Below are 24,324 nucleotides of genomic sequence, written 5' to 3'. Positions count from 1 at the left end.
TATACAAAAAAGGTCTTAATGACCCAGACAACCACGAAGGTATGGTCACTCACCTAGAGCTGCACTTCCTGGAGTGTGAAGTCAAGTAGGCCTTAGGAAGCATTACTATGAACAAAGCTAGTGGACATGATGGAATTCCAGCTGAGCTATTTCAGATCCTAAAAGATGATGCTGTTAAAGTGCTATACTCAATATGTCAGCAAACTTGGAAAACTCAGCAGTGGCCACAGGACTGGGAACAGTCAGTTTTCATTCCAATCCCAAAAAAGGGCAATGCCAAAGAATGTTCACACTGCCACACAATTGCACTCATGTCACATGCTAAGGTTATGCTCAAAATCCTTCAAGCTAGGCTTTAGCAATATGTGAATTGAGAACTTCCAAATGTACAAGCTGGGTTTCCAAGAGGCAGCAGAACCAGAGGTCAAGTTGCCAACATTAACTGGATCATGGAGAAAGCAAGGAAATTCCAGAAAAACATCTGCTTCATTGACTATGCTAAAGCCTTTGACTCTGTGGATCACAGCAAACTATGGAAAAATTTTTAAGAGATGGGAATACCAGACCACCTTACCTGTCTCCTGAGAAACCTATATATGGATCAAGAAGCAACAGAAACTTAAATGGAACATGGAATGACTGACTGGTTCAAAATTGGGAAAGGAATATGTCAAGGCTGCATATTGTCACCCTGTTTGTTCAACTTATATGCAGAGTACATCATGCGAAATACCAGGCTGAATGAATCACAAGCTGAAATCAAGATTGCCAGGAGAAATATCAGCAACCTTAAATATGCAGATGATATCACTCTAATGGCAGAAAGTAAAAAGGAACTAAGGAGCCTCTTGATGAGGGTAAAAGAGGAGAGTGAAAAACCTGGGTTGAAACTCAACGTTAAAAAAAACTAAGGTCCCATCACTGCATGGCAAATAGAAGGAGAAAATGGAAGCAGTGATACATATTATTTTCTTGGGCTCCAAAGTCAGAGGACAGTGACTGCAGACATGAAATTAAAAGACGCTTACTCCTTGGAAGAAAAGCTATGACAAATCTAGAATAGTGTTAAAAAGCAGAGATCTCATTTTGTGGACAAAGGTCTGTATAGTCAAAGCTATGGTTTTTCCAGTAGTCATGTACAGATGTGAGAGCTGGGCCATAAAGAAGGCTGAGCACTGAAGAATTAATGCTTTCACACTGTGGTGGTGGAGAAGACTCTTGAGAGTCCCTTGGACTGCAAGGAGATCAAGCCAGTCAATCTTAAAGGAAATCAACCCTGGAAATTCACTGGAAGGACTGATGCTGAAGCTCCAAAACTTTGACCACATGATGTGAAGAGGCCAGCTCATTGGAAAAGACCCTGATGCTGGGAAAGATGAAAGGCAAAAGGAGAAGACAGAGGATGAGATGATTAGATATAATCACCAACTCAATGGGCATGAATTTGAGCAAACTCCAGGAGATAGTGGAGGACAGAGGAGCCTGATGTGCTACAGTCCACGGGGTCAGAGTTGAGTACAACATAGCAACTTAACAGCAACAACATATACATATATGTATACTCATACACATGTACATCTAACAGTATATCATTGTGTATAAATGTGTGTAAATATATATTCAATGTATAGTTTATATATGTATATAAGTATATAAATCTGTGTTATAAAATCATGGGCTTGTACCAGTTCCTCCAATTACAATCCAACACCATGGTATTCTTTCTAGAGTTCTCCCTTCCATGTTTGTAAATACCTGTTCCAATGGCAAGAAGTCCATTTTTTGAACTGTATTGTTTTATTTACTCAGTTTACTTATTTACAACATGTAGCTGATTTTCCAGCCACACTAGCCATGTCTTCAGCCTGCCACCTGTGTCTCTCCCTCACCTCCTCATCCTCAACTGCAAGAGGGATATTCTCCCCATAGCAGCAGGGTTGTGTGTGTGTGTCTGAACCCCGGGAAGACAAGTCAGAACTGTTCAGAGCTTGGGGGCACAGGCCAGGTTCAACATCTGTAAACCTCACTTTTCCCATCTGTAAAATGGGGGTTCGAAGAGGTAATATATGTTCAAAAGTGCTTGGCATATAGTATGAATTGAGTTATACTATTATTCAATTATACTATTATGTATAATTATTTTTACTGCTATTGTCATCATAATTATTAAAAAGATTATTTCCCCCAAAGTTAAAAATGGGCAAAAGACATTTCTCAAAAGAAGATACACAGATGACTGATAAGCACATGAAAAAATGCATATCAAAACTACAGTGAGATGCCACGTTGTACTCATTAGGATGATTACTGTCAGGAAAAAAAAGGAAAATAGCAAAATGGTGGTAAACACCTGAAGAAATTGGAACCTTTTTGCACTGTTGGTAGGAATGTAAAATGATGTAGCCAGTGTGGAAAACAGTTCGGCAGTTCTTCAAAAAGCTAAACATAGTATTATATGATCTAACAATTCTGCTTCTAGGCATACCCAACAGAATTGAAAAAACAGGTGCTCAAATAGATATGTGTACACTCATGTTCATAGCAGCAGCCAGAAGGTGGAAGCAATGCAAATGTCCATCAGTAATTGAATCATTAAACAAAATGTGGTATTTACATACAATATAACATTCAGCCTTTAAAAGGACGGAAATTCTGATAGATGCTTCAACAGGGATGAACTTTGAAAACATTACACTCAGTGAAATAAGCCAGATGCAGAAGGAAACATAATATCATTCCATTTAATTGAGGTACCTGGAATGAACAAGGAAAAGGGTCCTCACAAGGAAGCAACATGGTGGCACCCTGCTCTTCGACTTGTAAAACTGTGAGAAAACACTTTTCTGCTGTTTGAGCCACCCAGACTATGGTGTTTTTTTATGGCATCCAGAGGAGAAAGATAAACATACTCTTCACAGTTCTGCCAAGAACAGACTCTAGTCTTCATCCCCTAGAGTTTACCAAAATCTCTTCTCTTCACAAATGAAAGGGATATCAAGAAGAGAGAAGCCTTACCAGAAGGCTTGATCAGGGGATTTCTTTGAAATAACCAGAGTGGTGAGTGGTAGGTTCCAAAAGGCTAAGAAGAATAGAGTTTCTTCATAGAGATTTTCTTGTGTGGCACCATCTGTTTTTCTTTGAATGTAATAAAAATGACAGCTTTTCATGTACTGATACTCCCCGAGCCTTGAAGTCCAACATATGATGCTGTTTGTGTATAAAGGTTTTTCTCTTGTGCCCATTTGTTTCTCAAGCTTGAATTTCTGTGTAAACTCCCTTGGCTAATTTACACAAGCCACCCACTCCCCATGCCTCCTCTCTCACTGTAGAGCAGGGGGCTGAAATCTGCCGTCTGCAGTGTGGAGGGTCCAACACACAGCTCACTACCCCAAGCAAAGGAAAATTTCCTGGATGACGTGGTTGCCCCATGCCCACGCCCTCATTTGTGCCATGAGTGTGGGCATGCAGCTTTGAAACATGGCTTTAAAACATTTTTGGTCAACCTAGCCCAAACTGCTCATTGGTCATTTTTACTCATTAACTCATTTTAACTCATTCCATTCTACCCCTATTTTGTGTTACTGGATAGTTATCTGCAAATTGATAAGCTTGATCTCTGACTTTACACGAGCCCCTTCTTAATAACATGTTGTACTTCCTGTAGATCTGAAGATATCATTTGTACAAAATGGTCATTTTCCCTATCCTTAGGCTTTTTAAAATTATGACATGGTCTTCACTGGATTCTTTAGCTGGATTCTGGAAACAGACTGTTTTCACATTCCTCCTGAGTCTGAGTTTGTTGCAGTCCTTTTGGTCTAACTGAGGGTGTGTGTGAATCAAATACCTTCTAGACTGGATCAGAGCAGAAGGCTGGGGGGGCCTGCTTGTCTGCTTTTCCCTATTTGAAAGCCTCCAAGACTACACAGAAACTAGTATCAGGTATCAAAGTGCAGGCAGCTGATTAGGATTGAATTGTTTTGCTCCACAAATATCTATTGAGCTCCTACTTGTGAAAAGCTCAAAGTGCTTTTGGGAATCAAAAAATGAATAAAACACGCTTCCTGCTTTCAAGACTTATTACAATGCAAAATATTAGAGAAGAACCTCTATTATAACCCAAAGATCTTTGAGGAAGGCTTTCAACCCATAGCTGTAAAAATATATCTCCTTAAGATGAGGATTACAAAGTATATTAAAAAAAAGCAAAGTGTGCTTTGAAATTATATTTTGGTATAGATGGGTTTTAAGCAAGGATTTGCGGACAGACTGAAAAATCAAACATGAAAGCTTTAAAGGAGTTTAGCTTTTGCTTTACTTTGGCTAATATAAGAGCACCAGGAAAACAGAAGTATTCTCACTCTTGACAGTATAAAATTCTTATTATTTTTAGAGAAGAGTAACTGTGGATTTATAAAGTTCTTTGTCAGAGCAATTTAGTTAATAGGTATGTAAATGACTGCTTATTTCATTGTGTAGGCAGATCGCTCCATGTTCACTTTCTGAGGAAGAATATAAGTGCTCAATAACATTCCAAATGCAGAGAAGCAAAAGTTAAGGTTAGAATGCCATACCTTTGTTATATTAGATGTTAGGAGTAAGACATTTAATGTCTTACATTGTAAATGATATTTGTTTGGTTTGCTTGGTGGAATTTCTTATTTACATACAACTCTAACTGCCCTTTTTGGATGTAAGAAAATATAAGTGAATTGAGGTGCAAGGTTGTTTCTTATTCTTACTATTGGTTTTCAAGCATGAAGGATCATCATAAACTTAGCTGGAGTGGGAACGCTGGGTGTGCTGAAAGTTAATACCACAGTAATAAATTTTCATGCAAGATTTGCAGTCTGAGGCATATCGTGAGAACATCCCCTAAAATGAAAATACCTAAGAAGTCAGTGAGAGACTTTATTTTGGGGGGCTCCAAAATCAATGCAGATGGTGACTGCAGCCAGGAAATTAAAAGACGCTCCTTGGAAGAAAAGCTATGACCAACCTAGACAGAGACATTACTTTGCTGACAAAGGTCCATCTAGTCAAAGCTATGGTTTTTCCAGTAGTCATGTGTGGATGTGAGAGTTGGACTATAAAGAAAGCTGAGAACTGAAGAACTGATGCTTTTGAATTGGTGCTGGAGAAGACTCTTAAGAGTCCTTGGACTGCAAAGAGATCAAACCAGTCAATCCTAAAGGAAATGAGTCCTGAATATTCATTGGAGGGACTGATGCTGAAGCTGAAACTCCAGTACTTTGGCCACCTGATCTGAAGAACTGACTCATTGAAAAAGACCCTGATACTAGGAAAGATTGAAGGCTTGAGGAGAAGGGGACAACAGAGGATGAGATGGTTGGATGGCATCACCGACTTGATGGCCATGAGTTTGAGTAAGCTCTGGGAGTTGGTGATGGACAGGGAAGCCCGGCATGCTGCAGTCCATGGGGTCGCAAAGAGTCAGACACAGCTAAGCTGCTGAACTGACTGACTAAGGAGCCTTATTAGAAGCATATTGGTTTTTCAGCATGAAAACAACTTCAGAGGAGGCTGAGAATCCCAAAGTTCTTCTGGCTTTTGCCACCTCCTGTGATCAGCATGGAAGCCTCTGTGATCCTTGAGTTAAACCAGGCTCATCTGGGATCAGAAGTCACCAGTGGGAGAGAATAAATGGGCTTGCCTCACAGACGATCTCCAGCCTCCCCCACATGAATTCATCCTGCCCAGGGAATTAGCTTCATCCTCAGTTGTGTTTTTATCATTATGTTGCCCTTCTCTGAAATTTCGTTGGATTCTAAGTTGTCATGGAAATCAAATTAAATTTCTTATAAATGGAACCCAAGCTTTTCACCAGTTCACCTTTCTACTGTATTGCCTAAGCATTCTTGGCTCCCACAACACCGGTTCACATTCTCCACATCATGTCAGTAAGCAAACACGCAGAAACTCACTCATCATATTTGTTTCTCCCTGTGGGCTCCAGCTCATGTAATTCCCCCTCCCTGTCTCTCTTACTCGTTGGCAAGCCAAGTCTCTTCTCACTTGCCCCTCGTCCCTTGGCTCTGCAGTTGTTGTCATAGACATGTCTGTATTCTTCATGTGGCAAACTCTTTCTGCGCCATGCTGTGGGCCCTGAGGCTACAGACCAGGAGCTGTGTTGTTGACTTCAGTCCCACCAACTCAGCAAGGGGGAAAGGACTCAGCTCTCCACACTGTGAGTGCTTCTTTGGTAAAATGTTTTATGTGTTTGCTTTTTCCTTTGTCTTCCTTTTCCTACAGGTCCAGAGTGAAGACAGTGTCCTCCTGTTTGTTATTGCCTGGACAATCACAGAAATTATCCGTTACTCCTTTTATACATTCAGTCTATTAAACCATCTGCCTTACCTCATCAAATGGGCCAGGTAAAGAAGTACAGGAACGAAGGCTAACTTTTGAAGTGTTCTATCACTGTACTTTTTCTCTATTGCCTAAATACTATTTTTTATTTCTAAAATTTGTGTGAGATAGGGGTTGGATAAAATTCTGCTCTGTGGATTTCATCAGGACAAGTGACTATGTAACTGTGATTTATAAAAACATTTTTAAATTTTTTATCTCTACTTAAGTGATTTATTTGGGATCAATTCTCTCAGTTAAATTATTCAATAGAGATTTGATATAGCATCCCTTTTTTGTCCACAGAAAACTTTACTGATGAGCTTCTGCCATTATGATGGTTTCTTGGGACCAAGTCCAATTCCTGTCTCAATTTTTCCAACACAGTAATTCTTAAATTACTCTTTAATTAATAACATATGTTACAGGGCACTTTTAGCATATTATCAGTTTAGTTTGCTTTGATTATTTTTAGCAGTAGTATTTGTTATGAATTTGGTGAATTTCTGATCATTCATCTGATTATCTGAACTAACCTGTGACACAGTTGTGAGCAACTTTCTGAGTTAGAAAAGACTACAGGAATGAGTGACAAAGCCAAAGGATCAAAATTGTCCTTCGGGCCAAAGTGCCTCATTTCATAAAATGAAAACGGTGGTTCCTATACAATTTATGAGTTTAATGATTAAACAGAGACGTAAACCAAATGCTTCCAAAGCATGTGAACTTCTTTTTCTTTTCTCCCCCGCCCCCCCGTAAACATTTGTATTAGGAAAGGAGGAGAATGGGAAAAGTATAGCAGTTTCTAACCAAGTTGGGCAGCAAAGCTAATAGAAAAATAGAAAGCCATCTATCCTAGTTATAGGGCAAATTTATTGATCAAACTCTGGTTTTAGTATTAGAGAAAGATTCCTTTGTCCGCTGTCTTCTGTGGCCCTTGGAAGAGTCGTGCTTTTCCACCCTCCTCCTGAGAATGGCTGAAGGTGACAGTGGAGAATATATCTTTCTTTCATCAGCATGTTTCCTGTATGCAGAGGTTTAGAGCCCAGTATTTACTGTCAGCCACAAACAGCCAAAGGCTTTTTAAACATGAGCTGATGATTTGTTTAGCAATACTTACACCTCAGAATGGCTTCCAGTTAGTTCCATAGGGTGAGCCTCTCCAAAATTCTTTTTAAAACATGAGAAATTCCTTTTTAAAGTGAAGAAAATTGTGTAGAGTCACCCATGTGATAGTAATTGGGTTTTTTGGCGGGGGAGGGGGACTGGAAAATTACATCATGACCAAGGCTATCATAAAATTTTTAATATTTTTTAAACTTAGCATGTATTTTATTTTTCACAGTAGCATGTACAGGCTTTTGAAAACTTAGCAGTATACACACATTGGATATGCTGCTTTTTTCAGTCCACAGATCAGAATTGGTGTGCATTGTAGGGATTCTTAGACACCATGTTTCAATACCTTCCCCCCAAAACCCACACCCACCTATGAGGCAGGACCCTTCAGTATGAATCATGACTCCATGCCCCTACTTTACCAGTATTTGACATCATCTCAGTTATTTTAGGGGGTTGTTTTAAAGAGTTGTTTATTTAGTCAGGCCAGATTTTGAGGCTGACCAAATACATTTTATTTTAGAACATTCAGAAACATACCTGCTTTGGCCCTTTTCAAAAACTGGCTTGTAAAACCTGAATTTTAAGCAGTGGGTAAACAGTAAAGTGTATAAACAATAGCTTTCTACAAGACCAGTACTGATTGGTTGTAGGGGTGGGGGGGTGCATCTTTCTACTGAAGCTGGCTTCAAACCTTAGTAATGAATATTTTGTTTTGTTTTAGGTACACACTCTTCATTGTGCTGTACCCAATGGGAGTGTCGGGAGAATTGCTCACAATATATGCCGCTTTGCCCTTTGTCAGACAGGCTGGCCTGTATTCCATCAGTTTACCTAACAAATACAATTTCTCCTTTGATTATTATGCATTCCTAATTCTGATAATGATCTCTTACATTCCAAGTAAGTAGATATTTATGCATATATTTATTTATGTTTTAAAAATCGGCTCAACAATAGCTAGAGTTAAATGCCTTTGGTTGTTTTTATACCATAAATCTAATTTATCGGGGACGCTTTGGTTTTCATTGAAGCTGACTGTCAGAAAGAATTTTCTCTGGTAGTAACTGAATAAAGATGAATTCCTCTCAGCTGCTAAAGTGCAGTCCTTAGTGTGTGTGTTTGAAACAGTGAATGCCAGGATAGGTTAACTGTCTATTGGAGGAAAGTACTGAGTGGAAAGCAAAAAAAAAAGCCATTAGAGACCTTACCTTGACTTTTTCTGTCTCTTAAAAGCTGCTTGTTATGGTATTTGAAAAACACTGTAGAGAGAGCTTTACACTTTTGCTATATCAAAATAGACATTACTTCACTTTTAAGGAATTGGTAGTTGACTAGAAACAAATAAAATAAAAACTAGATTAATAGATTAATTTTTTCTTTATTTCTTATTTTCTTTTATGGAAATAAACACTTAAAGCCATCCGAACAGGACATAGCATTCTGTTCAGGATGGTTTCCGATTATTTTAATAGTCCTCCTGAAAGTTTAAATATATAGATACTCAAATCTGCCTCCCAGCACATTAACAGAGAGAAAAGGCCATGTTTGAGGCTTCTCTGAAGTGAGTCGTGTTTGCTGAGGATGAAGAGTTGTTTACTCCTTTTCTCAATTTTTGATGTTCAGTTTCTATCCTATAATTGATTTCCACATATCCAAGAGTCATGTTTTACCCAAGGCCATGTAAACTGAATGCTTCTTCTCCCTTAGCTACTTCCATTGGCATTATGATTCTGAATCTTATTTTAGGCTGTAAGATGCTATATTCTCCCCTGAACCTCAGGTTAAATTCAGACTGGAAGGTTGGATTTTTCTTCAGCCCACACCATTAACTGAATGAATCATCCTAACAATCACAGGTGACAAGCTGTGTCCCCTTGTGGAAAATTGCATTTCATACATTTTGAGGAAAAAAACGACATCCCAGTTTCTTGTGAACATTTATCTTGGAGAAGTTCTTGGATGCACTTCTGCTTTATGATTCCTTTTACACCCTTTAGTAGCAATCAAGTCCTCCTCTCTGTTGCTGGAACCAGCGTGGCTAAAGGCCATCTCTCTCCAAATGTAAAAGGTAGCTGATTTTCAAACAAAAGATAAATATGGAAGAGTGTAAAAATTTAAGTAGTAAGAATTAACTTAGAGCTTTCACCTTTCCGATTTTGTCCCCCTAGAGTTTCACTTCCAGTCTCTAGGGCAACAATTCCTAACTGTAGTTTTGCCACACCCAGGCTAACCAGTATTATCCTGACGAGCACCACAAAATTTATTTAAATTCAGCATAAGTCTGTAAATGGAGATAAATGCTGTGTTGGATAACTGGGAATGGGGCCAGGAGACTATCGTGAAATCAAACCAGTAACAAAGTGCTGCCCCATTAATGGAAACCTGGGGCCTCTACCTCAGAGTAGCTGCAAGGTTTCCAGTCTGATGCAGGTGGGACTGTATTCTAGGAACAGTTCTCCAGGCAACTCAAGTCACTCTGCACCTCCTAGTCTCTTTTTGTGCTATGGGGGCCCACCAGCGCCAACCTTTTGCCTCTGCCTGCTGACCTCTCAGTAGAGAAGGGGCCTGGTCAAGCACAGGATGACAGGATTCCTGAAGGAAAACAAACCCAGTTGTGTGGGATTTTCCTTCCTGGCCTTAGAAGAGAAGAGAGCACAGACCCGAGGGTCAGCTGTCTTACAGAGAGTAGGGAAACTCTTTACTCTCAGCCAGCGTCTGCTTTCTGTACCTCAGTCCTTGCCCCTTCTACCATTCTCAGCCTCTTTTTAATGAGAGAACTTGGCTTGGTTAAAGTCCATACTCTCATTTCTAAGGTAGCTTAACTCTTGTAAAAAAAAAAAAAAAAAAGGATTCATTTCAAGGACAGAGATTAAAAGGTTCCCTTCAAATCCCTCACTCCCCACCCAGGCTCACGATGGCAGCACAGACCCTGTCTCCTGCTGCAGATCACTCACGTCTGCTGGCGCACACTCTGCTTCTGGCCTGAGCCAGTGGCCCTGCATGTTTTCAGTAGTTTACGTTGTTCATACTGAGACCAGTTTGTACAGTTCATTCCAGCCAACTGCATGTCTCCAACTTTCCACAACTTTGTATTTATAAGAAGAAAATGCAGAGTCAGGAGAGGTTGCTGTTGCCATGCAGCCTTCTTTACCAAATTTGGATTCCCTTCCACAACTTAGGTTTCTTTCAATCCCCTCTCATGGGAAGTGGATGATGTACATATCTTACAGGAAGCAGCATCTCTTCATTATTGTCCTGACCAGATGCATTATCACACATGCAGCCCGTGCTGTGCATGGCCTGTGAGCTGCAGCCCTGGGAGTTTTCTCAGATCAGGGTGCTTTGGATTCCCTTTGGGGTGTTCCTCTCCTCTGCTGCAGCTGCAGTATGAGTATGGACAGTATCTGTTAATGTTACCTGACCTCCCCCTTTTGCAAGTTGGTGAAAGTTAGCTGCAGGGCTGGGGGTTTAAAAAAGGCAGAGAGAAATGAGAAATAGTGATGGAGGGCAGGGTCACCAAGAAGCAGGGCACTGTCCACATTGTCAGTAACCATAACCACACCTCTGATTTTTAGAGAAACAGAAGGAACTTGCCCCAAGCAGAGGATTTCCAGCTGCCCTCTGCCTTCAAGTCTTAAGAGCGCCCTTCTCCTTACAGGAAGGTGTGCCCAGTGACACCCACCCACCCTCCTGCACACCAAGACAGACACATGCACAGCCACCATCTCCATCCTACATGTCCTGAACTATTAAGAGCAGAGGCTAGAATTCTGAACAGCCTGTTGTCAGGTTGAGATTTTCAGTGTAGTTAAAAGCAGGCAGCCATGCATCTGGAATTATTTCAGTCACTGTAGTTGGTGAGTAATTGAGATGGAGACAGTGTCCCCCAAGTTCTGGTCACCGGGGAGTCACTGCCAGAGGAGCAGAGAATCTCTAACACAAGTACTCCCATTTTCCCCATCTCCCCTACACATTTCTTTCTCTCGGGCACTGAGCAACCTCTGGAAAAATGTAACGAAATGAAAGGGCCATATCTGCTCCCCAGTTCTGACCCAGGAGCCTCAGTAGCTGGCAGGCCCTTGCATGAGGATGAAGGTATATTTAGCCATCTTGTTGCCACTAACGGCCTATTGAATGACTTTTGGATTGTTGTCCTGTCAGACCCCATGGTCCATAGCCACACTTTGAATGAGTGACGTAATCACAAGTGCAGCCAGTGGAAAAGTCCTTAGTGTTCTTTGCCGCAAAGTTTCCCTTTACTAAAGCATATCTATAGAAATGTGACTAGCCTCACATTTTTAAATGATTACAATTAGCATTCCTTATGGTTTAATTATATCCTTACTTCCAGTTTTTAGATTATAGAGCTTGTCAAATTTTCTGGCGTTCATACCAAAATAGTTCTCTCCCTGTTGAATTTTATGCACAAGCTGGGTCTTTGCTGTGAATAACTTCCTGCCTGCAAATAGTGAGTGGAGTGGATGGCAGCGCTGTTCAGCGCCGGAGCCTCCTCTGCAGTTTATCAAATCTGTGTGCACACACCCACTGATGTCTTGGTACTTTGGGAGGATCATTTGACATTTGGCCAACTTGGAACCCATTTGGAAGGAAAGAAACTGTCAGAGAAGAGTTGGCAGTAGTAGAAATCACCTCCCCCCAAACACAGGTTACTGTCTAAAATATAGAGATTGGAGCTATTGAGAAGGGAAGATGGATGGTGTACGTCCAAGACCAACTCACTGGAATATTTTATGTGGTTTTTGAACCCCCAGTTTACAGTAACCTTGTGAAGGTCAGCTAGGTTAAGCTGCCATCTCCCAGCAGAGACACTGTAGGCGTTTGGGGTGGGGCAGTTCTTAGTCACAGAGGACTGGCACCGTGTGGATTTTGGCATTACTGGCCCCTTCCACTGAATGCCAGTAACCTCCCCACTCCACCCGCACTTCCATCTATCCCTGGAGAGGCAGTACCACCCTGTTCAATCGAGAGTCAGTCCTTTTTTTTTTTTTTTTGAGAGCCAGTCCTTTTTAAAGTAACTTATGAAATGACCAAGAACAGAATCTCTAGTGCGTAAGGGCCTGCTTTTCATATCCAAGTGTGGCTTAGTGGTGTTCAGATCAAACACCATTCCTCGGTCTTCCCAAAGAACAGCATTTCTCTGAAAGTACCTTTGGGACATCCTCCTGGGTGACAGAGCAGGGGGACAGAGAGGGCGAGACTGAGGGTCAGGAGCACGGAGCCTGGTCCTGACCGTCAGTGGTTTGCTGTGAGACCGCAGGCAAATGCCCACCCTCTCTGAGGCTTCCATTCCTCCTCTGTGAACAGGAATAACCCCAGCACTAGAATTCATCCCCTAGTTGTTGGGAAATCAGAGAATAAATGTGAAGATAGCATGAGCTTGTGTAAAGAGTATTATTTGGCAGCTCTGTGGCATCTTGATTGGTAATGCTAGTGACAGTAGTATCTGACATTCTAATCCACATTACCCTTCCCCATCGGCTAAAGCAGGAAAGTGAGTTTCTTTGTGTTTTTCTTTTTTCTCCAAGCCCGTCTTGTTACCATCCTTGGTTGCTGGGAGAGAAGGTGGTCGGAGGCAGAGAGGACCTCAAGTCCATGTGCTTTACATAGAACATGTGGTTTTAAATCATCTCCTTAACCAGTTCTTTCTCTTCTTTGCAGTTTTTCCCCAGTTATACTTCCACATGATACACCAGAGAAGAAAGATCCTTTCTCATACTGAAGAACACAAGAAATTTGAATAGTTCCGTCTTCCTGCACACCCCCAGAAACAAACTTTCCAATGACAAAAAATGCTGCAGACTTTTTCAGTTCCCAATACGTTTCATAGAGAATAAGTAAGAACTATTTTTAAATACTAAAAAAATAAATAAATAAACCAAAATCCAGTGTCATGTGGGCCTGGGATTTTCTAAAAAACAAAAGCTGTTACATAAAACATCCTGGCCGGTCCATTTCAGCATGCTCTTTCAACCAGAAGTTCCCACTATTTATGATGGCGCTGGGAAGGGATCTGGCATTTTATATCCTCCTGTTTCCTTCACATGTCTGATAAATAAAAGATCTGTAACACTAAATACTTGAGCGTTACAGTCTGAGTCATGAAGTTGTGCCCACTGAATGCCCAACTTGGAGCAGTTACGTTTCAGTCTGCAGTGTGTTTCGCATTCCCTCTCAAAGTGCTTGACTGCATGCTGGAAGCCATTTGTTTTCTGGAATGCTCTGAAGTTATGGCTGGGACCTTCCCCTCGTATCTAGTGAATGAATTATACAATGTACATGTCTGTGAAACTTTGGGGTAGTGCCTATAATCAGAAAACAACTAGAACCCTTTTGTTCGTTTTCAATTGAGTCATTACTGCTTGCCACTATGAAATGTGCTTGAATTTAATAAGTATGTGTATATTGTAGAGAAGCTACCTTAACTGGGGCTCAACCTCAATCCTATTTTAACAAAACTGGACAGTTTTGAGAAAGGGAAAGCTCAGTAGTTAGACAATGACAGGTATCTTTCACAGTACCATTCTCAGAATACCCAGAGTAAGGAGTTTGTCAGGAGCTTTTCTTGCTTAGGGACCTGAAGCCAGTCTAGTGCATAGAAGTAGAGAATCTGTTCTTGAAAGCACATGAAAGGTGTTACTCTAGAAATGGAGTTTGGAAAAACAGTCAGGAATGGGTTTATGTACCCTTATTATTTTATTTTCACATTTTTATTCTGCTCTTCTGTTTGTGTACTTTTCCTTATTATGGTGCTATGTAATTTCCACCAAGTTGTAAGTCCAGAGGCAGTGAAATGTTCCAGTTGGGCAGTCATGAACTAAAAGTAGTATCGTCCCCGCATTTTGGAGCAGCCAAGAAATACTTTGGACATATGGACATTGTCTAATTAACGTCGTGTCTACATACTATAATTGCTAAACTGTGCATTTAAGACTTTTCAAGAAAGAGTTGGATGAAAATGTAAAGCCCAAGTTTAGACATGCATTAGATTTTAAATATACAGTGTTCTTTACGGAAACATTTTCCCTTTTTTGTTTTAATTGGTTGATCTTTTAAAAGTCTGCTGCCAGGTCATTTCAGTCGTGTCGGTCTCTGTGCAACCCCACAGACAGCAGCCCACCAGGCTCTGCCGTCCCTGGGATTCTCCAGGCAAGAATACTGGAGTGGGTTGCCATTTCCTTCTCCAATGCATGAAAGTGAAAAGGGAAAGTGAAGTCACTCAGGTCGTGTCCGACTCCTAGCGACCCCATGGACTGCAGCCTACGAGGCTCCTCCGTCCATGGGGTTTTCTAGGCAAGAGTACTGGAGTGGGTTGCCATTGCCTTCTCCATTTAAAAGTCTAGCTTACTAGTTTACTGACTGGTTATCAACTAAAGTATAATTGCCAATATTAGAAGGATGTCATAATGGAAAACTTTTAAATGCTTACTTTAATAGAAGCTTGAAACTTAAGATGAAAAATGAGAAAAAATATGCAGCCTGAAATTTAATGCAAGCAGATGTATAATACATTATTTTTGAATTGATCATTAAAATTATGCTTAAAGGCAGCACTCTTGACTTGGGTGTGGTGAGATTAGAATCTACTCTTTTTGATAAAATATGTGGAAAGATTATTTTTCATGCTTTTTTCTCTTTTTATTTTTCCAAAATGTTTTTCTGCCTTAAAATAGAATCAATTTGGGTTATATTAGCCTTATTACTTGAGTAAGATTTTTTTTCATTTGTGTTTGAAATAGTTATAGAAGATGGGATGAGAAATGCAAGTTTTCCAGGATTGCTGGATTGGGAGTTTTATTCGGGCCTCTCTATTATAATTTGTCACTATTTCTGAAAAACAATCTGTCACAAATAGTGGTCATGCATCAAATTGAACTTTGACAATAAGAACGCAGCAAACAACTCCCTTCTCAAAAAGGGTCTCAACCCCAGTGTGTATTTTTGTCCATCAACATTTAAAATGCTCATTGCAGATAAGTAAGGCATGCACCGTGTCCTTCAGTCACCTCTCTCAGTAGCTGGTTTCTTTATCTCTAATGTGAATTCATTTCTTTTTGGAAGTGGTGGTGTTCGTTCATGAACTGAGAACATCTAACCCCACTGGATATCACGTCTTCTTGTAAGGTGTGAATGAGGAAGGTGGTGTTTTGGTGGGTATTTTGTCAGACTTAACCACTTTCATTTCCAGGCAGAGTCAAAGGCATCATCTGTCCCCCCCCCAACCCGTACCTGATTGGGTGTTTCAGATCCCCCTCTTCGGGGACCACCTTCTGACAGAGAATTCTTTGAGATACGCAGTAGTGCTGTATTGACACAAGCTGCTAATCTGCATCTTGCTGTGTTCTGTTTGCTAAGGTTGGGGTCATTCATTTAACACGTACTGACTGTTTTCAAAGGCTCTGTGGAGAGTTAGTCATGGAATTAAAGCACATCCACCTGATGGAAACGTTCCTCTGGAGCAAACTTCCGACAGGAAGGGCTTAGAAGGTGTAGCTTTGAGGCATGTGAAGAGATTATGCCCTCACTTCCACTTGTGTTTTTGGTTATTCATTTATAATAAAAGGTTGGCATTGATGTGGTACAACCTGTAAATTAGTTTCAATTCTGAGTTTCGGATAAAGCATTGTAAGACAAAATTGGTACATACCGCTCCTTTGAAATTCGGGTAAAAAATTATACAACCATATATAAAGTCATTTTTATATTTTTTCTATGTTGTGAAAACCAAAACTAATTTTATAAGTCTTTGATTCACTAAAATTATATAATTTAAATGTATTTTTTGTATATTTAGAAATAAGGCGTTCAAAGACTGCTTAACTTTCTATGCATGCATTTGGAAGCTGTTTTTACCTGATAATGTAGTAATAAGTTGTATTCATAAAATACTGATCTGTGTTGCATTTCAAAATAAACTGGTGTATGCTCTGCCTGGATTTGATATCTGACCAGTAAATCTGGTGATTTTTCACAATGAGTTGGCCTGAAAATGGTATTTTAGGATTGTGGGAGTTTCAGTTCCATCATAGATTCCAGCTCTTTCTTAAAGTTTTTAAATCTACTTCTGCTCTTCATAATGGTTCTACATTTAAAGGAAAAGTAGACAAATTATATTAAGAGATTTCAAAAAAATCATTCTTCCTAGCAGTCAGTCTTCAAGCTTACCTCGCCAGCCTCCAGTCTGGCTGCAGAAGGACGAGACAGATTCATCATATAGGTGACCAGGAGAAATAAAAATCAACCAGTAAAAGATGGAGGGCCCTTGTCTTACAGTGTATAATGTGTGTGAGTTTTAATATTTTTCTAATACAAGTTGAGAGAGGAAATACTGTTGCCCAGCAATGTTCACCTTATAAAACCAAGTACTTGGTCAAGCGGTCCACTACCTCCTCCTAAAAACACCTCCAAGTACAGAGCAATCCTAGAAACTGCTTTACACACATAACAAGCGGGGAGAGAGACAGAGGATACTCAGCTCGGCCGCTTCCAACCCGCTAGTTCTAGACCCCAGATTTCCTCACCTCAAAAGTGGTAATGTGTCCATGTGCCAATCCCTTTCTAGTTATTTCTCTAGATGGTCTCAGGGTGCCTCCAGCAGGGGCATGAGCCCACCTGAGTCTCCCAGGTCCTAGAGGTATCACCCTTATCCAGGACTGTGGGAAAATGTTCTAAAGAGGAGCATATTTTTTATGAATGCTGTCTGGTCACTGTTAGAAGTTACCAGCACAATGGTTAGAACAACCTCTCTCCTCATATAGAGTTAATCTACTTTGGAGATAGGCACATTTATGAAAAGAAAATTATTTCAGCTGAAACTGAGGAACAGATGGTAAAGTTAATAGTAGAGGCTATCCAGAAAATACAAACTTTCCATCTTAGAGTGGCAATGGGAAACCAGCCAGGTCTTTGTAATTTGTCATTGTCATATTTTATGGCAATTATTTGTACTGTGTTAACATAAGCTCCAGCCTTAGGAATTACCATTGGTATAATTGAGACCCACTGTTACACACACAGTATTCCGAAAATACTGCTGTGTTGTTCTGTTCCCTTTAACAAGAATGAAGAAACTAGCTTTGCGATTCCTCATATTTTTTTATCCCAGCATTACTAATAGACTGTTTCGTTGGTATACAGTTGAGTGGTGAAGAAACTGTTCTAAACATCTATTACCAAAAATAGCTATACCTATTAACATTCCCCTGCCTGCAACTAGGAACCAGAGTTAGAAAAGAGAGCTGTGTGGGTTTTTTTGACCTACACTTTGATTTGAACATGTGAGAAACTAATCTGGGTTATTGTTTTGTTGTTGTTTTTTTTTTTTCGAATTTAGAGAAATACCCCTTACTGTTACAGGGTAAGATCTCATTACCAAAAATAATCCTTTTTTCCCCCCACAAAAAGGCAATTCACCGTAAGAGTCACTTGATAAGCAAAAATAAAATGTGAGAGGCAGTGTACTTTAAGCACCTAATACCCCTTTCATAAATCTGTTTATGTTTGGAAACTGTGTTTTCTGTTCACTAATTCCAGAACATGGACTTATTACCGTGGCAGCGCCTCCACATCTATCTATGACCATAGATACAATCCAGATGCTTTTTCATGCTGGACTTAAAGCCCTAAGGCCATTTCCCCCTCAGTGTTGTAGCTGGATGGCCCCACTGGGAGGCAGCACCTCACAAGCGATTGGAGGTCTGGGGAATCAAAGGCGTTTGGAACATAGCTTTGACCCAAGGGCAGAAAGGCACACTAATAAAGGTCAGTCACAGACTTCTGTTGTCCATATAAAGTAAAGGCAGCCTCATGTTCTGGAGGGGTACAGGAAATAACACTTTTTTAGAGCAAAAAACCCCAGTTTGGATTTGAGCTCTGAGGCTCCAGCTGTTCTCTTCCTGCTGCGGAGACCTCCCTGGCTGGGACTGCCACAGGCTGCCTGGTTTTGAAATGAGAGATATTGGAGCTGGTCATAAAGCAGGTGTTAGTGCTCCTGCTTAATGGAGAGCCTGCTTGTTAATCTTTGAAACATTCAGGGAGGTCAGTTCCCGCTCTTCTTCTGTCCCTGGATATTTTTGGAGGGTGGCCTGGGCCATGAGAAAATGTCAGGCCACCTTATAAGGCCGCGTCTGGCCCGGAGAATGCTTGTCTGCAGCATGTCCAGTACACTCTGTGGGTGTGAGTTGACTCTTGGACTGTGAGTTTTCTCACGGATTTAAAATACTTCTATTCATGCCAGGGATTATTCTCACTCTTTAACAGGCTTAAAGTCTTCCTCAAGAGCTGTTTAAATGACACCAATTTTGGACATACCCAATAGATCACCCAAGGCATATGTAATCCCTCACAGCCACACTAGTTGGTTGTGCCAGGGCAGATAGTCTACTGCAGGTGGTTTATTTATTTTGCTAGTGTATGTCAAAGTGGAAGCCACAGAATATTAGTTCTGGGGGCAATGGGAGTACAAGTGTGCTAGGGAGCTGGGGGTTCTGTGGTTTAAAAAGTTGAAACGAAAAGTTTTCTCTCTTGCTGGACTTTGTATATCTTTTTGCATGTGAATACAGTTTGTGAATCTCCAAGGAAGGGGGAACTGATGCAGGCCCAAAGTCACTTTCAACCTTATCCTTGAAACATCTTCAGGGCTAAAGCTCCTTGAACACTATGAAAAATACTAATCTGTTGGCAGCTTTCCCCATCAGAGAATATTAATGCATCCTGAGGGAAGAAAACAAAAGAGGGCTTAGCCTGGAATCTGGGAAGATTTTCCTTGTTTTTGTTTGTTTGTTTGTTTGTTTTAAGAAAAAAAACCATCCCAAATAGTTAAATGAATTACACGTTAGATTGAGAACCCGGATGTCAGCAGCCCTGGATGGAGTACACCATTCGCTCGTTTCTGATGCTTCTAAAGGGAGCTTACCAGGGGATGAGAACTCGTCTGAGAAGACCTAGATGGAACTGCAGCCCCAAATTGGGTCAGTCCAACTGCCACTCCCCCTGTGCCCACAACCCAGTTTGTTAAGCCCGAGTCCTTGAGGCTCCTAGTGTCTTCCTGACTTGACTGTCAATCCTGAACAGTCCCGGTGATGGCTCTCTGTCCCGGTGTGCCTGGTTATGTGACAAGGCCCTGGAGTTCCTTTTGCTCTGGGCTCTTGTTAGTTGGCATCCTCCCCATGTCAGCTCACCGTGTTCATAGATCCTTAGAGCCAGGGAAGCCATCACTCTGCAGAAGAAACTGGGGACCTGAGAGGGCATGTGACTTTTCCAGGGCCACACAGTGAGACAGCTGGGACCAGCTCTCTGCCTTGCCACACAGCTCCAGGGCTGTGCCCTGCCCTCTGCTACCCACACCCATCATGGCTGGAGCTCCTAACCCTCTCTTGTTCCCCATCTCCCTATTCCCCAGTCTCTCATGCCCACGACCCCTCAACCTTCCTGACCTTTTGCCAGACCCCACTGTTTCACCACTGTAATCAGGAACCCCCATGCCCCCTGCCCTCCCATCACACCCTCTTGGCAAAACCCCGAGCTCGGATCATGTGCCTTCTCCCCTTGCCCATGCCTCACCCTGGGGGCTGCCTGCCTGGCACTGCCCCGGATTCCCTTAAACTCCATCCTCCTCTGACTCACTCCCAGTCCCAGATTGCACCCCCAGTTTAACAGAAATCTGTCCTCAAGTAGCAATTGCTTCAGCTTTCTATTACCACACCTAGAGACTTACCTATACAGAGCATACCCTTTGCTCTACCTCCTGTTAGAATGGAAGGGGCAACCTCTGTCCAAAGTTAATCCCTTCCTTGTATTCTAGATGTTTCCATCCCCCACGCTGAGGGACCTCCCTGCAGCCGTCCCATCCCTCTGTGCTCCCCCTTTGCCATCCCCTCCCATGGAGTGTCTCCCCGCCTTGGCTCTGACCCCGCCCGCCTCCCTCTCTCCTCCTGTTCTCTGGGAGAGGCCCCGCCAGCGCTCCTCTGCTCTCCCCTCCCCCTCTTCCCATCTCACCCACCACCCCCCTGCTGGCGCGGCTCTCTTCCAGGCCACTAGTGACCTCCTTGCTGTGACATCCAGTGCAGACTCTGTGGCCTTTGTCTTAGGGTTGAAATTGGGGTACTACTGGCTGGATGTTAGAAATAATGGTATGACTTTGGAGTCATACCAGTGGGGGCCCAGCAATACCAAGTTCTGGCCCAGAACTCTCATTTTTCCTCCCTGCTCCTTGCATCTCTAATGAAGGTGTAGGCAAAAGAAATGAGGGAGAACCAGCCAACAAAATGTGTAGTGGTTAACTGAGTCGAGCCCCAGGAGAGCATCCTGGGAGGCTCCCCACAGAACACTCATGATTTCTAAGCTAGTAAGAGGTAGTGGTTCAGACTAAAAGGCAATTGTGAGGCCTGCTCAGCTTACCTCTCACCATATTCTTGTTCATCCCAGATCTTAGATCCTACCACTGTGATAGGGAGAAAGGCTGACCCAACACATCACCAGCTCCAGGGAAGGAAGGTTCAAAGATGGTGTGCGTGTGCCACCATTCTTGGCACCAGGCTGGCTTGGTCTGGGAAGGACAGGAAAAAGCAGAAAAAGCAGATCCGACTTTGCTTACCACTTCATGGCTAGAAGAGCCAGAAGAGAGCCCCTCACCCCTGTACACCAACCTCTTAATGCCCATTGACTCCACTCCCTCTCACGAGCAGATGGAGCTCCATCAGAATCTTGAACCTGAGCATGAAGATTAGCATTCTTCTTCCTTGGGAAGGAGCCAAGACGTGCTGGAAGAATGAAGAGGGACCTTGGACTCTCTCCCGGGAAGCCAATGTCGTTCTTGAAATGATCTTTGCTCTGGACAGCCTGTTCTTCTGGTTTCCTCCTTCCTCCTTGACAAAATTTGCTCAAGTCTCACTCAAAAGTTGAGTGCATTAAGAATGACTCAGGGTGCTGGACAAAATCAGATTTCTGGCTCCCTCAGACCTACTGAATCTGAATCACTAGAGATAGAGACTAGGAGTGTATTTTTATCCAAGTCATGGGGGGATTCCAGTCCAGGGACTTACTTGGAAGAACATGCCTTGGGGGTCCTTGCCTTTGGAGTCCTCATCTTGAGAGTTCTATTCTAACTCCTCTTCTTACTTCAAACCCAAGTTCCCCGACCAGGTTCCCAGTCTCTGGACCAGATTTGGCCCTTGAATGTGATTTGTTTGCCCCGTAGTACTTGTTTCAACTGAATCAGAAAATGAGGCAGCAAAAGTTCACCTTCCCATATACTGGGCATCGGTGAGAACCAGAAGGGCTGCCCCTTGGATCAGGTGCTCGGAAGGGATCAGACTCAGGCCTCGGTGCCCCTGCCCCTGCCCAGCCAGGCCCCCTGACATCTAATACAGGAACTGGAGAGGAGGAGCAGGGCTGCCTGGGCTTCAAGCTTCCTCTCTGTACTGAGGACTGCAGCCTCTGACTTAGGCCTGCGTCCATTTCAGAGCGCCACTGGACACCTTCCCTTGGGCATCTCAAAGGCACCCAGAGCTCAGCCTATCCAAAATGAAACTCCCCTCCTTGCCCGGCCACACACCTCTTCCTGCTTCCCGCTTCCTAGTCTTTCCCACCTCAGTGGATGGCACCCCAGCCACCAGCTGGTCAAGCCAAGAACCTGGGAGTCATCTCCCTTCTTGTGCTCCATCACTAGCTGTCACTTAGTTTTCAACCAGTTGCTAAATCCCACTGATTCTGTCTCCTGAGGACCAGTTGAACACATCAACTTCCTCCACTGCCTCCTCTTCTCTGAGCCACCGCCATCTCAGCTGGACAGCAGCAGTAACCTCCCAGCCAGCTCTTGGCTTCCACGCTTGCCCTCCCCTCAAATCCATTCTTTTAAAATGCAGGTATTATCATGTCAGTCTCTGTTTTGGCCTTCAGTCCCTCCCTGTTCTTGGTATGAATCCAGACCCTTGAACATGACCCAGTGACCTCGTGAGACTGTTGTCCGCTCCTCCTGTCCTTCTGCACCCCACATTCGTGAAGGCCTATCAGGCCCTCAGGGCACCTGGCGCTCACCTCCTGCCCTTTGTACCCACATTCCCTCTGCTAAGACCCTCCCTCTCCACCCGGCAACTCCTTACTGTCCTTCAGGAGTGTCTGCGGCGTGGCCACCAGGAAGTGCCTGCCCAAGGTCCTAGGACTGGCCCTGGTGTGCCTCCTGGTGCTACCACGGTGGAGCAGCGGGGCGGGGGGAGCAGGGCAGAAAAATCAGGAGACAGGCTGAATGAGAATTTCAGATAACAATGAAGTATGTCTCACGAAATAGTGTCACTCGTGAAGACACTGTGACTGTGCCCACATTGCCCTCCAGGTTCTCACTGCCACCTTTTCTCACCTGTTTGCCTGTTGAGACTACAGACTCCAAAGGTGGGGACTCCTCTGGCTTGTGTACCACAGTATTTCTCAGTGCCCAGCCTCCCACTAGGGTTTGGGGGATTGGCAGGAAACATAAATGATTAAACAGGGTATTTCAGATACCAGTAAGTTCTTTAAAGAAACAAGAAGGCCATGTGTTGGAAAAGGCCTAGGCCTCTGAGCAGTGGCAAAGGCAGGACTGGATTCAGACCCCACAGACCCTGAAGCCCATGGCCATTTCCACCACCATGTTGCGTTCTTGCTCCCCAGAACACAGGGGCCTTGGTGGGGGCAGGGGGTGTCTCACCCAGAAAACCTCCCCAAGGGCACAGCCGCTGGCTCCTTAGAGACTTTCAGTCTTCTTGGCACCTTGGGGTCCCCTGGGAACACCTTGGATTGGATCCCTCAAGAAGCCCAGTGGGAGGTTGAAATCCAGGAAGAGTTCTCACCTCCCAGGTTACAGCCTGCAGCAACCTGTTTGACACCCCTGGTCTGAGCCCAGGGGTCTAAACTTAACACCACCTCCCAACCCCTCCCTGCCCAGACTCAGCCTTTTCTTTCTTTGGTCACTTCTCTAGCAAAGCTGTTGACAGCTAAGAGCCTGGTTACAAAGGATTCTCGCAGGCCTGCTGGTAGCTTATCTGCAGCAACTCTTGAGGCCCAAGCTCCTCCCCAGAGCTGCACTGGGCCTGGCCCACAGAGCCCACATGCCATGGGCATCTCTGTCCACAGGCTAAAGCCTACATCTCCTTGCTTATCTCTGCCACTTCTCCCCAGCTTTAGGATAGCTGACCAGGCTGAAAGCTCCAGGCACTGATCACAGCCTGCCAGAGGCTTGGGGCTGCTTCAGTTCATACCCAAAGTCAGGAGAAGATGAACCTCCCCACCTGCTCCATGGAGAGCTGTCACCGACCACCACCATCTCATACCTTCCCAAACCTCCTGTCCGCGTCGCACATGAGGCAACCGTGACCTGTCAGAGCCAGGCGGGGCCTCAGACAAGCCTCGTCACCTCAAGGCTCCACTTGTCCCAAGTTGGAAACTGGTTCCAAGGAGAGAAGGGGACACAGGTAGTCAGTGGCAGAACTGGAACCCGCGTTCCCAGCCTGCAGCATGGCCCTGCAGGCCACTTCCGAGTGTGCAGTGACGACATTTCATGCTCCTTTCAGGGACTTGAGGTCCCTATCCATGAAGGCAGAGCCTCAGCTCCCCACACTGTATCAGGTGTAGACTTACAAGGAGATTGGAGAACTGAGGGAGATCGACCCTCTCAGGCTCTGGAAAGGATGTCAGACACTGCCCATTCCTGGAAGTCTGAAGGACAAAACGGGTGTAGGGGGGTGGTGGTCTGTGCCAGGGAGCCCTGTGAAGGCTAAGGGCAACAGGAGGAGAAATCTGCCTTGGGGTTAGAGGGGGTCTCATCTGGCCACAGAAGCCCTC

At 43.3% G+C, this 24,324-nt stretch overlaps 1 protein-coding gene across 1 annotated transcript in view; it reads left to right on the top strand.

The window, feature by feature from the left end:
• The window catches only part of HACD2 (3-hydroxyacyl-CoA dehydratase 2), an 88,761-nt gene extending 75,175 nt beyond the window's left edge, over positions 1-13,586 (top strand). The window contains exons 5-7 of the mRNA XM_043473164.1: positions 6,274-6,395; positions 8,213-8,391; positions 13,171-13,586. Coding sequence (XP_043329099.1) covers positions 6,274-6,395; positions 8,213-8,391; positions 13,171-13,253 — 384 coding nt within the window. The 3' untranslated portion in view covers positions 13,254-13,586. The remainder of the gene's footprint in view (positions 1-6,273; positions 6,396-8,212; positions 8,392-13,170) is intronic.
• The last annotated feature ends 10,738 nt before the right edge of the window (positions 13,587-24,324 follow it).

This window comes from Cervus canadensis, chromosome 7 (assembly GCF_019320065.1).
Source record: "Cervus canadensis isolate Bull #8, Minnesota chromosome 7, ASM1932006v1, whole genome shotgun sequence".
NCBI lineage: Eukaryota > Metazoa > Chordata > Mammalia > Artiodactyla > Cervidae > Cervus > Cervus canadensis.
The sequence above is the reverse complement of the archived record's forward strand: the minus strand, read 5'-3'. Positions and strand labels throughout refer to the sequence as shown.